The sequence below is a fragment of the Centropristis striata genome, chromosome 4, assembly GCF_030273125.1.
Source record: "Centropristis striata isolate RG_2023a ecotype Rhode Island chromosome 4, C.striata_1.0, whole genome shotgun sequence".
NCBI lineage: Eukaryota > Metazoa > Chordata > Actinopteri > Perciformes > Serranidae > Centropristis > Centropristis striata.
Window position 1 is genome coordinate 30,508,358 of NC_081520.1, and position 14,171 is coordinate 30,522,528.

At 37.9% G+C, this 14,171-nt stretch overlaps 1 protein-coding gene across 1 annotated transcript in view; it reads right to left on the reverse strand.

The window, feature by feature from the left end:
- Window positions 1-5,660: 5,660 nt before the first annotated feature.
- LOC131969800 (rho guanine nucleotide exchange factor 17-like) overlaps window positions 5,661-14,171 on the reverse strand; it is an 87,048-nt gene continuing 78,537 nt past the window's right edge. The window contains exons 17-25 of the mRNA XM_059331008.1: window positions 13,821-13,940; window positions 13,441-13,708; window positions 12,265-12,351; window positions 11,977-12,044; window positions 10,440-10,588; window positions 10,182-10,356; window positions 9,300-9,395; window positions 8,501-8,683; window positions 5,661-7,510 (exon numbers count right to left, since the gene is read on the reverse strand). Coding sequence (XP_059186991.1) covers window positions 7,302-7,510; window positions 8,501-8,683; window positions 9,300-9,395; window positions 10,182-10,356; window positions 10,440-10,588; window positions 11,977-12,044; window positions 12,265-12,351; window positions 13,441-13,708; window positions 13,821-13,940 — 1,355 coding nt within the window. The 3' untranslated portion in view covers window positions 5,661-7,301. The remainder of the gene's footprint in view (window positions 7,511-8,500; window positions 8,684-9,299; window positions 9,396-10,181; window positions 10,357-10,439; window positions 10,589-11,976; window positions 12,045-12,264; window positions 12,352-13,440; window positions 13,709-13,820; window positions 13,941-14,171) is intronic.

Consider the following 14,171-nt stretch of genomic DNA (forward strand, 5'->3'; position numbering starts at 1 on the left):
GACATGAAATATCAGTCTTTCATAAATAGTCAAGGTCATAATTTTGAAGAATGAGGAGGAAGTTTATAGAAACCAATTTTTTGATTACTTCATGTGTCTTTGGATGTATCCGACTACTGTTTTTTCCTCTAAAATATGATGTAATATGCGGGGGGAAAACAGTGCTCAAAGATCAGATAAAGAACATAGTATGATAAGAAAAACTAATTTATTACTCAAACAGTGACTGTTATTAAACAGTTCTTCCATTTAAATTCTAATGAGTTGTTACAGATGTGTGAATTTTCACTGTTTATACAGTTTTTAGAGGAACGTTACGTTACTTATGAAGCTGAGGAGTGGATGGTGTGACACTTACCGTACTGTTCAAGATTTACAAATGAGCTTTTTGAAATACCCACACATAATTTTGTAAGATCTGACACTCGTGAATGAAGGTGATTTCCACTGGCCCACACCCAGTCAGCGATGACTCACAATATCAGTCAGTCATTCCTAGTGACACAGATGAATCTGTATGCTGCTTTCTCTACTGCCTTTTTCATTCATCACACAGATCTCCACTGTTTAATGCATCATTTGAATACTGTGTGTGGATGTAAGTGTGTGTGTGTTACAGGGGGAAGGGGGCAGCATTAGTATTTGTGTGCGTCTTGAATGGTCTGCATTCATACACTTTTCCTCTATATACTCCAAGGCTATCATATCACAATACACTTCATTGTGGGTCAGTGGGTTAAAGTCAAATGAATAGTCGAGGGACACTGAAGCATTCTGGGAAAAAACACACTGTGGTAACGTTGTGTTGTGGTGAGAGCTGGAATTGGATTCAGTTGGGCAACTTATAATTGTTCTTTTGGGTTTTTCAGCGGAAACAGCCGATCAGCCATGTGAGTTAAATATTCGCTATGTGACATCAGAACTTATTTGAAAAAAAGTGTTTCCATCTTCTGTTTAACAGTTTTTCTAAAAAGACAAAAACCACCTCAAGCGAGCATAAATACTTTTTTGCGCATTTTCAAAAGTTTTATAGAATTTCGGTGTTTCCATCAAGCATCAATAGAAATTTGTTGATGGAAACACGATTATTTATAATTTATTTATAATTCTGAATGTTTTTTTTATCCCTTTTATCTGTTTTATTTATGTTTTATACTATGTGTTTTACATATTTGTATACTCCTGCACTGGGTATTGCACTTAATTTCGTTATGCATTGCATAATGACAAATATATTCTATTCTATTCTATTGACAACATAAAGTTGTGTCTAACTGAGTTTTTTTTCCAACAGTGAAAACAATTGTTGGCAAAACGGCGGACGTTCACCCAGGAGTGCGGGGTTCGCGTTCCGTGTGAAATCAAAAGTAAACCATTTTTATATGAAGTAACGTTGTTTTACGCAAGTTAAGCGAATCAAGTTTTTGAACTTAACTTAGTTTTTTTTCCCTAACTTGCGGGAGTCACATAGTTACGTACATTAATGTACTGTTTAAACTGTCTTTTATAACTCCTTGACAGGATTTATTTTGCTCTAAACCTAGGTCAGTGGTTTTACAACATAAATCCACAGAAACTGCAACCTTTTTACAAACGCGAACATTACGTCTGTGCTATTTTTAGAATGTACCGCTGTACCACGAGCCGCGATATGTACCCACGTGCCGTAATGGGTGATACTAACACACAAACTCTTCTGTTGTCAAGGTTGGAGAACTTGTTGCAGAAAACAGTGAAAAAAAAATCTAATTCAGTACAATTCCAAATTTGAGCTCATATGCATGTAGGCATCATACCCTGGTTTCAGAAACCCAGATCATAGCCCTCATCCTAGTTGTAAAAAAGCTGAATATATTGAGTTACTCAGCAGATAATCAGAAAAACAAATATCATGTGTAACATGTTAGAAGAGACCCACCTCACCAGTTGAAGAAAGTACAGGCACAAACTGGCACCAGTGAACTGATTTAATTACAAAGATGAACCCACAGTGACAAAACGAGAACAGCTACGTACAGGAAGAAACTCTGATACACTGTAAGCATGACAACTGCAACCAGAGCCAGAGATAAAACAGAGTTGTAACCAGGTTGTTTTCCTTCCTGTAGACATCTGTGACAAGACAAACACACTGTATGTTTCAGAGATAACGTGGCTACCAGTGAAAACATCAACGCCAAAACTCTTCTATCTTTCAACAACAGAGGCCATCTCGTCTTCTTTTGGAAAGATCGATGACAGTTATAATTTAAACATCACTGACAGCGCATGCCAGAGAGCAGGAGGGAGGGGGCAATACAAACAAGAACAAACCTTACACAAATATATAAAAATATGCCATTAGATTCATATCAACAATTGAGGAATCGTGGGTGCAGTATTTACAAAAAAAGGCAATATATACCAATATTTACAACAATAAAGACTTCTTTCACATACGGGCATGAGGAGGTTACTTACAAGTTTGCTGAGTGTTACAGTGATGATAGGATGAGTTTAATGTGATGGTGAAAATTAAAAGTCTTCTGTTTTCTTACACAACATGTTTCATTCCCTCAGTCCTGGTCAAATTAGCATCAAGTTGTATTTCACATCTGAGATGCGGTGTGTTTGTGTGTAATTGCTGAAAAAGTGATTATTCAGTCATTAAGTGACTACCAAGGAAACATAAACGTATACTCACAAGGCAAATACTTCAGATTTGAAAGAAACTTTTACTTACTTTCTGAATCAACTAAATTGAAAGTTACTGACTTCAACAATGGTAGCGGTTTTAGGTCCCCAAGTAATTATCTTTTACCAAGATGCCCCAGAGTTTGAAAACACGCTAAAGATTCAGTGACCCTTTTCGCTGCCTGACTCACAGTCTTAGAAACGCTGCTTAAAAAGCGCTGGTACCAGCAGAGATAGCACACAGATGTTCCTCCCCTCAATTTCTCACAGAAGATACATTAACTGTTTCTGTCTGCATGTGGGGAGCTCTCCATTGCTCTACAGCCAGCATAGATATACAGCATTTTCATGGGTCAGCTCTTGGCACTGAGAACACAAATATTCATCTTGTTGTGAATCAAACAGAACATAATAAAACACAAATCTGCTACCTTATCATTAGAGGATGCTAAAGGAATAATTCAACAGTTTGGGAAATAATTGTATTCACTTCTACAGCTACAATTGCGGTGGATTAGTTTAGCTTTAGCATAGACACAAGGAACAGCTAGCAAAAAGATCCACCAGCACCTTAAAAGCTCACTCAATAACACCTTATTTATCAAATAGAGTACAAAAACCAAAATGTACCAATGTTCTGTTTATTAAAAAAAAAAAAAAAAATAGCTGGTAAGAGTTTAATATAAGAGCTGATATCTAGACATTTTCCAGGGTTTTCTTGATAACAACCAAAATCGCTATCAATAAAACCATGGAAAATGTCTAGATATCAGCTCTTAAATTAAACTCTTATGAGCTATTTTTGTTGTTATCATTATATTTGTGCAAACAAATGTACCTTTAGTTGTACCAGGCATTGAAATGAACAAGAAATTGAAGAAAACAATGGTCTAATATTTTTTTTCCATGAATCGTATTCATTTCTACAGCTACAGTCTGTGGTGGGTTAGCTTAGCTTTAGCAATTAGCACAGACACAAGGAACAGCTAGCAAGAAGATCCACCACCACCTTAAAAGCTCACTCAATAACACCATATATCTTATTCATCAAATGAGTACAAAACCAAAAATGTACCAGTGACACACTGTAGTGTTTAATTATTCATACGGAATTATACGAGGGGATATGGTATGCTGATTGGTGAGCTTTAGCCAGATGAGGAGAGAGGCAGGCTAACGTTTCCATTTTTTGTCTTTATGCTAAGCTAAGCTAACTGGCTCCTGACTATAGTTTAATATTTACCGTGCAGACATGAAATAATTGTCAAACATCTCGACCAGAAACTGTATTTAAGTGTATTTCCTAAAACGTCAAACTAGTCCTGTAACATTTGCTAAAAATTCAAACATTCCTCTGCTGTATTCTTCACATGCTACTACAAGCTAACTGTAATTTTGCCTCAACTGTGGGAAAATCACAAACAAATTCCTTTTATTTGTTGTTTAATACTTGTCAACTGAATAACAGAGCACTTGTGGAGGACACACAGGCTTTTACACTCACTAGCTAGTCAGCAGCTATCACAATAACCAACCGATCCTCTTAACCGTTAGCCGCTCTCACAGTGGGAGAGGTAACCTAATGTGAGTGTTGTGTTTGGGGAGAGGGAAAGCTGAGGTGAAGAGCCCAGATGGCTGCAAAGTGCAATGAGGCTTTCTAGGCTTGGAGGGATCAAAGACAATCACCACTTAACACCCAAAGCTTGAGGCTAACGTGAGTGTGTGCAAGGACGAGTCAGAGTCATCCTTCACTTCCCCAAGACATCTGCTGCTGTAGCGCCAGGGTGAGCTGACTTTTTATTCTGTGTGTGTGTGTGTGTGTGTGTGTGTGTGTTAAATGGCTTAACTTTTAGCCTTCTCAAGGCACGTGCAGGTGCTCAGCATTTGTCCTTCTGACCTACTCTGTATCTTAGCTACTCTCTTGTCTCACAGACAAACCACATGCATCTTGGTCTCCAACAGTCCATACTGAAATCAGTGTTTGTGTATAAAGGGTGTAACAATACATCTTAGTGCTATGTTTCATATGACATACAGTCATGGAAAAAATATTAGACCACCCTTGTTTTCTCCTTGCTTTCTTGTTCATTTATTGTCTGGTACAACTAAAGGTACATTTATTTGGACAAATATAATGATAACAAAAATAGCTATCTAGCCATTTGCCATGGTTTTCTTGATGATGATTTTGTTTATCATCCATAAAACCATGGAAATTGTCTTGATATCAGCTTTTAAATTAAACTCTTACGAGCTATTTTTGTTATCATTATATTTGTAATATTTTTTTCCATGACGGTATATGCCACGATATGCACCATGGACCTGAACATAATTGGAATATTGAGCAAATCTTTGCATTTGATACCCAAACAGCCAACTCATACCTGTTTTCCACCAACATGGTTACACAGTTTCTGTTCCAGTTTGTGCACCTAAGTGTGAATCATGACAACACTGACGGGTGTTTCATGTTCTACAGGTTGGAGAGAAGAGAGTGGTCTTCATTAATAGTTGATTAATGTGTATTAATGTGATTAATGTAACAAAAGCTTACAGTTATCGAAAAAAATATTGGATCATCCTTGTTTTCTTCAATTTCTTTTTAATGCCTGGTACAACTAAAGGTATATTTGTTTGGACAAATATAATGACAACAACAAAAATAGCTGATATCTAGACATTTTTCATGGTTTTCTTGATAATAACCAAAATCATTATTAAGAAAACTAGATAAGAGCTCTTAAATTAAACTCTTATCAGCTATTTTAGTTATGTACAAACAAATGTACCTTTAGTTGTACCAGGCATTAAAAGGAACAAGAAATTAGAGAAAACAATGGTCTAATATTTTTTCCACGACTGTACAGGTAATCAATGTGATCTGTAATCTCTTTCTACTACTGGTTACCGCTCATCCCTTCCTCATCAACACATCCTTGATCACAATATTTCCTTAATTGCTAGACAGGACCGAGGTTCCAAGCATCCCGAACAGAACCGGTTCAAGAACCAGAGCTTCTTTGGTGGAAAAGGAGTAAGAGAGACTGTGTTCTTGGTCAGGTCAACAAATGGATCAAGCTGGATTCAGAGACAACGTGGTGAATCTTGGGATCGTTTACAGCCTTGGGTCTTTGGCCAGAAACGGCTAATATATGAACAGAGATATGTGGACTGCATGGTTACACCCCTGCTGTGTGTGTGTCTGTCTATCCTTATCCTCATTTATCTATTCCCACTAATCAAGCCAGGGCATCCTTATTCTTCAACGCAAAAACAAAAAGTGAAAGCTACATCTTCTATAAATTAAGTGCTATAAAAGAAGGCGCTAAAATCAAAACCATAAATACTGTACATAACTATCTGCTACCACAGCCTAGCGTCATAGAAGTCAGTAACATCAGCTCCTGATTTCTGCTCAACAAACTGAAATTTCATGGCAAAAGAAATCTTCTCAGATCCCTTAATGTCAAAACTGTAACAAAAACAAGGCTTTGGCATAGTCATGTTAAGGAGGAACGTCTCCAGTAGCAGGCATCATCTACGTACATGTCATCTTAAACTGAGGACAAAAATTAAATCAGAAAACTGATGCAAAGTGATTATCTGTGGAAAAAAACACACATTTGTGTTTTTCACAAATGTCTTCTGATTGAGTGAGTGAGTGGGTGAGTGAGTGAGTGAGTGAGTGAAGGCTGTGCATTAATGTGTGTGTGTGTGTGTGTGTGTGTGTGACTGTGTTCATGTGTTTGCTAGATATCCTCACCACATATTGCACTTTTAATGATATTCACTCTCCCTCTACAGGAGAAAAGAGGATTTTAGCAGTCTCATATCTAGTAGCAATCGTGGAGTAGTTGCAACCCTACCAGGACCAGAAACGTCTGATCTCAGATCTGCCATTAGGGGTTGTTACCCGGGCAACAAGAATACTTTGTCTTTTACTCCTTTAAAACCTCACAGACATCAACTCTTCCAAGCTTGAGCTCAAGCTGTGGAAATGTATGCAGAATATCCATCAAACTACAGTCTGTGATGGAAGGTTTTACTTAGTTTCCATTCATATATTTTTACATGACATTACCTCTTTTCATCAGGAGGCATTTTGACTGCAGTTCAGCCTAAAATGAAGTGATGATGGAATGAAGGGTTTATGTCCGAGTCCAAAAAAACCCGAAAATGTTTCAGGACAAGTACATGCTTCACTTAAATGTCATCTTTCAACCTCCTGTGCAATGACGTTCTGCAGAGTCTTTCTCTTCATCACTCAAACATACATCCATGTGTGAAAATTTCAATTTCCCCTTCTCCGTTGTCTTCTGTCTCCTCCTTCAGTTTAAAGACATGTTTCTAGACAATATTCGCAGATGCCAAATAACGAAATACACACGCACAGACACCACTCAGTGAGGAACAACGCACACCATCAGAAACATTAACACTGTCTTTGAAGTGGTCATATTCATCAGTAAGTCCAGGAGGGAGTTGACAGCCATAGTATGCACATAGAGACTGGTGGACTGAGCAGAAAGACCAAAACAACAACACCAAAAAGTGAGGAGTCCAGTGAGGGAAAGGGCAGGAGCTTGTGCGCCGTTCTCAGCTCGAGGGAGGTTGGATTTATTGTCTCAGACCTTCCAAAGCAAAAGATGGTTGGTACTGTCATCCCTTCCCACTGTTTCGCTGCTATTGGTCAGTCTGAAGTCCTCGTAGCCGTCGCCACCGGAGATTACTAGATGGTTGGTTTTTGTTGGGATGTGGGCCGAGGCTCTGCGACGCGCCGAGTCACGTCTTTGGAGGTTCCCGTCAACGGTGCTGCCGCTCAGGGATTGATTGCCTAATCACAGAGAGGACGGATTAAAGGTCAAGGGAAGGAATAAGGGAAGATAAAACTTGGTTTCTGCTACAGTTACTCCAACCAAGAGTAGAAAGAAATAGAAAGTGTAAACATACAGTCATGGAAAAAATTATAAGACCATTGTTTTCTTCAATTTGTTGTTCATTTTAATGCCTGGTACAACTAAAGTTTAATTTGTTTGGGCAAATATAATGATAACAAAACTAGCTGATAAGAGTTTAATTTAACAGCTGATATCTATCTATCTATTTTCCATGGTTTTCTTAATAATAACAATAATAACAAAATCATTATCAAGAAAACCATGGAAAATATCAGCTCTTAAATTAAACTCTTATGAGCTATTTTTGGTGTTCATCATCATCATTATATTTGTCCAAACAAATGTACCTTTAGTTGTACCAGCCATTAAAATTAACAAGAAATTGAAGAAAACAAGGGTGGTAGGCCTGACGATAATTACTATTTCAACTTATCGGTCGAGATATAAAAATGGACACAATAGTTTTTTTTCTGGACTCAATATATTGGATTTTTCTGCTTTTTTCTGTTGTGTTTAAAGTAATGCTGCAAATGTTTGACAGGCAGTACGAATTGCCAAAACACAACAACTATATTTCTCAAGCAGCCTCTCCAGCTGTTCATATGTTATTTCAATAATAAAATAAAATAATAAATAATGATTATATCATTGCAATGTTTTGTTCATTTATTTTTATTTACTTTTGTTAGTTTATTTATGTTTTCATTTATCTAGGATATTTTAATATTTCTTTTCCACATTTAAATTCCAATGTTTAATATTCTCGAGGTTAAAAAACCCATTGCTGTGGAAAAAGAATGAACTTATTATGCTCTAATATGGTTATAAAACTGAAACAACATTTTTCCATGACTGTATAAATAGTAGAAAAACATGAGTAGACGACATAGAAGTAGACATGAGTGCATATGTCAAACAATAACCACCTGTGGAATCAGTTGTTGTGGGAGGGAGGTTCATGTCAAACCCTTCCGGTAGTTCGATTGACGTCAGGAAACGAACGTGGCCCGTGTGTCCGTGAGCTGAGCCCATCGGCACCTGTGGAGCTTTCAGTGTCCCGGCTCCAGTCCCTGAGCTCACTGCTGGGATCACCAGCGTCAGCACCACCCCTGTAGAAGGACACCATCTTAAAATGTGCTTCCTTTTTAAATAATCATCTATGTAAAATTCCAAAATGTACACATTTTACATACAGGTGCATCTCAATACATGAGAAAATCATGGAAAAAGTTTCCAGTAGTTCAAGTCAAACAGCCCCAACCAAGTATTGACTCATATAGATGGACATACTTTTCAGAGGCCAGCATTCACATATTAAACATACTTTTTTAAAATTTGTCTTTTTTAATATTCAATTTTTTTTTTGAGACACTGAGACAATTTTGGGTCCTCATTAAATGTAAGCCATAATCATTATAATTAGAATAAATTAAATAAATTAAGACATGAAATGTTTCATTCTGTGTGTAATGTTATCTATATAATGTGTTATTTCCACTTTTTGAATTGAATTACTGACATAAATAAACTTTCTATGATATTCTAATTCATTGAGATGCACCTGTATAACATATGACTTTTGTAATGCCGTTTGCATGTGAATGTACTTTAAGCTTGTTTCCAGAACCACATCTGATTTAATCATGAACGCAAACAAATCTGAAATTCACTTTAATAATCAGGTATTTTTATTTTTATTTCTAAGAGTAAAAAGTATGTTTTTACCTGCACTGGTGCCAATCCACAGCAGATCCTTACATGCAAGCAATGCTGTGATTCTCAGACAGGCGGCTTTGTGCTGTCTGATGATCGCATCTGCACCTGAATGTAGAGAAAAGAAAGAGAGAGAAAGGGATGGTCAGGGGAGGAACAGTGGTGAGGATTAAGGGAGGAGTAAAGGAAAAGGACAGTTAAAAAGAGAGAATGAGTGAAGTGGGGATTGAAATGGTACAGAGTGGACAGTGGAAATATTTAAAAACGGGAATTAAAGAGAGAAGATTTGAGAAAAAAACCCCAGAAAAACATCATATGTACAGTCATGGAAAAAATTATTAGACCCCCCTTGTTTTCTTTAATTTATTGTTCGTTTTAATGCCTGGTACAACTAAAGGTGCATTTGTTTGGACAAATATAATGATTGTTAATTTAAGAGCTGATATCTAGACATTTTCAAAGGTTTCCTTGATATTGATTTTGATTAATATCAATAAAACCATGGAAAATGTCTTGATATCAGCTCTTAAATTAAACTCTTATGAGCTATTTTTTTGGTTATCATTATATTTGTCCAAACAAATGTCCCTTAAGTTGTAAAGGTGCATTTGTTTGGACAAATATAATGACTTTTGATTTAAGAGCTGATATCTAGACATTTTGCATGGTTTTCTTGATCAGCTCTTAAATGAAACTCTTATGAGCAATTTTTTTTGTTATCATTATATGTGTCCAAACAAATGTGCCTTTAGTTGTACCAGGCATTAAAATGAACAAGGAATTGAAGAAAACAAGGGTGGTCTAATATTTTTTTTCCATGACTGTGTGTAGAAACATTTCTGTCATTCTCACACAGTCTTTCTGTGTGTGCTCGAAATCTCAATTCTTGTTTACCTGCAAGCATCTTATGCACAGCCGGCGCCACGTCCACCTCTGTCAGGCTCTCCAAGGTCTGAGCGTGGTACAGTTTGACCTGCGCACTGCCCTGCAACGCCAACCACACACCCTGACCGTACGCCACCATGCAGGTCACACACCGACTGCTGTCTGTGCCCACCTGGAACCAGTGCTGAGAGGGAGACAGGAAACGTCACACCCAGTGATTGTTCTGTTCGCCTTGTTATTTATTCACGTGTCCGTCCTTCTACCTACCTCTTGAACCAGTGTAGTTGTGTTGATAATGAGGACTCTGTTCTGTGAGCCACACCAAAGCTTTCCTCCCACAGGGACCATTTTGGTGACGGGGCTACTGGGCGTGCCCAGAACTAAGGTTTGAGACGACTGAGGGTCCCAGAAACTACCTGCAGGTTGAGATTAAGGGGACAGGTTATAAAAAAACAATAAAAAGAAGTAATAAAAACAACAACAAAAAAACAGCTGCAGCTTTAAAAGTTTAAATATAAAAACTAACGTTCGCTGAGCTGGTTTCTTCGACGGCGTATTAGGGCCAATTATGAAAAAAATAATAATACGGACCTGAGGGAGGGGGGTAATATTTTAATAGAAAAAGTCGTAAATTTACTGAATTAAAGTGGCAAATCTACGAGAAAAAAATAGCAGATTTATGAGAAAAAAAAGGCAGAAAAATAGTGTTTTGTGTTTTTGAAGGAACCTCAATACACCACAGATGCCTCACTGGGTCAGTGGCAGATTTGCCACTTTTAATCACGTAAATCTGCGACCTTTTTTTCTCTCGTAGATTTGCCACTTAAATCTTGTAAATGTGCGACTTTTTTCCCGAAATGTTACCCCCTTGCCCTGGGTCCATTTTTTTTTTTTTCATACTCGTTTTCATACTTCGTAGGTTTCTCTGACAACTTTCGATGACTAAAAGTTTTCATCCAGTTAAAATATATAGTTAAAAACCATCAATATCTAAAAAGTGTAACATAAGGTAATGCATACACAAAGAGGACATGAAGCCACTGACAGGTGACGGTGACCAGTTACCTTGATTTAAATGACAGATTCTGGGTTCTTGAGTTTGAACAAATATGTTTGGTATAATGTAAGTACACAACCTAACAAAATATATAAAATGTCTAGTTGTTTTTACACATTTCATTGCAGAAATGTCACATATTCTAACTTTTGGTTTCCTGACTTGTCCTTGTATGTATGGTGGAAGATTTTAAATGCAATATATACAGTCATGGTAAAAATAATTAGACCACCCTTTTTCTTCAATGTCTTGTTCATTTTAATACCTGGTATAACTAAAGGTACATACAAATATAATGATAACAACAAAAATAGCAAGTTTAGTTTAGAGTTTATTTTTAGAGCTGATATCTAGCCATTTTCCATGGTTTTCTTGATCATGATTTTGTTTATTATCAAGCAAACCATGGAAAATGTTGAGATATCAGCTCTTAAATTAAACTCTTATGTGCTATTTTTGTTGTTATCATTATACTTGTCCAAACAAATGTACCTTTAGTTGCACCAGGCATTAAATTAAAATTATTTTTTTTTATTATTTTTTTTTCCATGACTGTTTCTTAAAATGATGTGTGTCGAAGCAGGCCAGATAATGTCAGCACTCCTAATGAGTGCAAACAGGCACGGCTGTATGGGAGCAGCAATGTGAACAGAATGTTGCAGAGCAAAATAAGCACTGCTCACTTCAGCTGCTACAGTAGTAAAGGTTGCCTAAAATAGCCCCCCTCGTGCCACACACCCAGCTTACCCGCTTCTCTCTGATAGACGATCACCTCTCCGTTGGCCAAGGACACAAACACTTTGTTGTCCAAATACCTGCAGGAAGAAAAAGAAAACAGAGGGGTGTCAAAATGAAAAAGAAGATCATCAAAATGTACTTTAAGAGAGGCATACAATAAATGAGATAACACCATACAGCCAAAGATAAACAGTACAGGAGACAAACCTAACAGAACATACAAACCCAGTTGCATCAAAGATCGCACTGCTATTTGTAGATTTTAAAGGTAAAGTCAAGGTCAAGAACGTTACTCACAATATACAGAGGATGGAGGCTGAGTGTTGCATCTTCATGCTGTTCTTACGGTTACGAATGTTGTCCGAGGACTGGTACACGTGGATGCTAAGAGAAACAGAAGCATTATAGAAGATTAGATGATAAAATAAGTAAACCGATAGGCAAGGAAGCTATTTCTATGTGAAAATAAAAGTTAAATTGTGAGAAGATTTGATGTTACAACTCCACTTTTGATAATTTTTGTTTTCATTTGGACTGAAGATTAATAGTGTGTGTGTGTGTGTGTGTGTGTGTGTGTGTGTGTGTGTGTGTGTGTGTGTGTGTGTGTGTGTACTTCCTACATAGTGAGGACCGGAACACGTTTTCTAACCATTTTTGTGAAATGAGGACATTTCGGCCGGTCCTAACTTCTTTAAAGAATTGTTTGAGTTAGGGTTAAGGTTACATTAGGTTTATGTTAGGGTTAGGGTATGGGCATTGACAGGTATATCTAAAAAAAATTGAATATCGTGAAAATGTTCATTATTTTTGGTCAATTATTTCAGAAAGTGAAACTCATACTCACTCATAGAGTGAAACATTTCAAGCCTGTATTTCTTGTATTTTTGATGATTTTGGCTTAGAGATAATGAAAACACAAAACTCAGTGTCTCAGAAAATTAGAATATTACATAGGATCAATAAAAAAAGGATATTTTAATCACAAATGTGAGGCTTCTGAAAAGTATCTTCATTTCTATACACTCGTTACTTGGTTGGGCTCCTTTTGCATGAATTAATACGTTGTGGCATGGAGGAGATCAGCCTACGGCACCATGTTGCTTTTATAGCAGCCTTCAGGTCATCTGTGTCTGGTGTCTCTCTTGACAACATCCCATAGACTCCTATGGGGTTCAGGTCAGCCCAGTTTGCTGGCCAGTCAAGCCCAGTAACACCATGGTCATTGAACCAGCTTTTGGTACCTTTGCCAGTGTGGGCAGGTGTCAAGTCCTGCTGTAAAATGAAATCAGCATCTCCAAAGAGCTTGTGGAAGCACGGAGAGCTCTAAAATCACCACTGACGGTGGACTCATATTGAACTTCTTCACAATGTTCTAATTTTTTGAGATGTACCTGTAGTTGTGATGGTGAAGGTTAGGTTAAGGGTTAGGGAAGTACAAGGATGTGTGTGTGTGTGTGTGTGTGCATCACACACCATCCGTCCTCTGTGCCCAGCCACACTGAGCTCTGGTAGGCCTCCGGGTCGATGCTGAGCAGGTCCTCCAGGCTGGCCCTGGTAAAGGAGCCCCGGGAGGAGCGGCGCATGGCGCGGCCGTCCATGGGGCTCTCTGTGTGGGCGCGGCCTCCTCCACTAACCCCCAACATCCCCGGAGCTCCGTAAGAGCTCGCCACTGGGAACTCCTGCTCCTCCTCGCTGCTGGTGGTCTCTGTAGCCATGTCCTTGGAGCTCGGGCCCTCGTCATCTTAGAGGGAAAATGACAGAATAAGTAAATAGAGTGTATACAGTAAGTGTGTGTGTGTGTGTGTGTGTGTGTGTGTGTGTGTGTGTGTGTGTGTGTGTGTGCTTTTACTCACTGCCGTAGCTAGATGATATGGTGGAGTGACTGGCCTGACTCTGTAAAGTGGAAGAAGGGCTGGGTGAATCCTCGTCATCAGTGTCGTCACTGTCAAAGGGAACAAGCTCCGCTCCAGGTCCTGAAAACAACACAATGAACATCAGTTCATTAAAATATATATATATAACAGAAAACTGCAGTGCTTACAGATACAGCACAAATCAATTAAATACATAAAGACTAATATTAGGATGGGATAAGACTATACTGCCCTACAAAGCCTAACTGCAGTAACTACGCAAAGGGTAAAACTCAGAAAAACAGGGAATTTCAGTGAAAAGACATTTTCAAATTGATTTTGTTATACGTA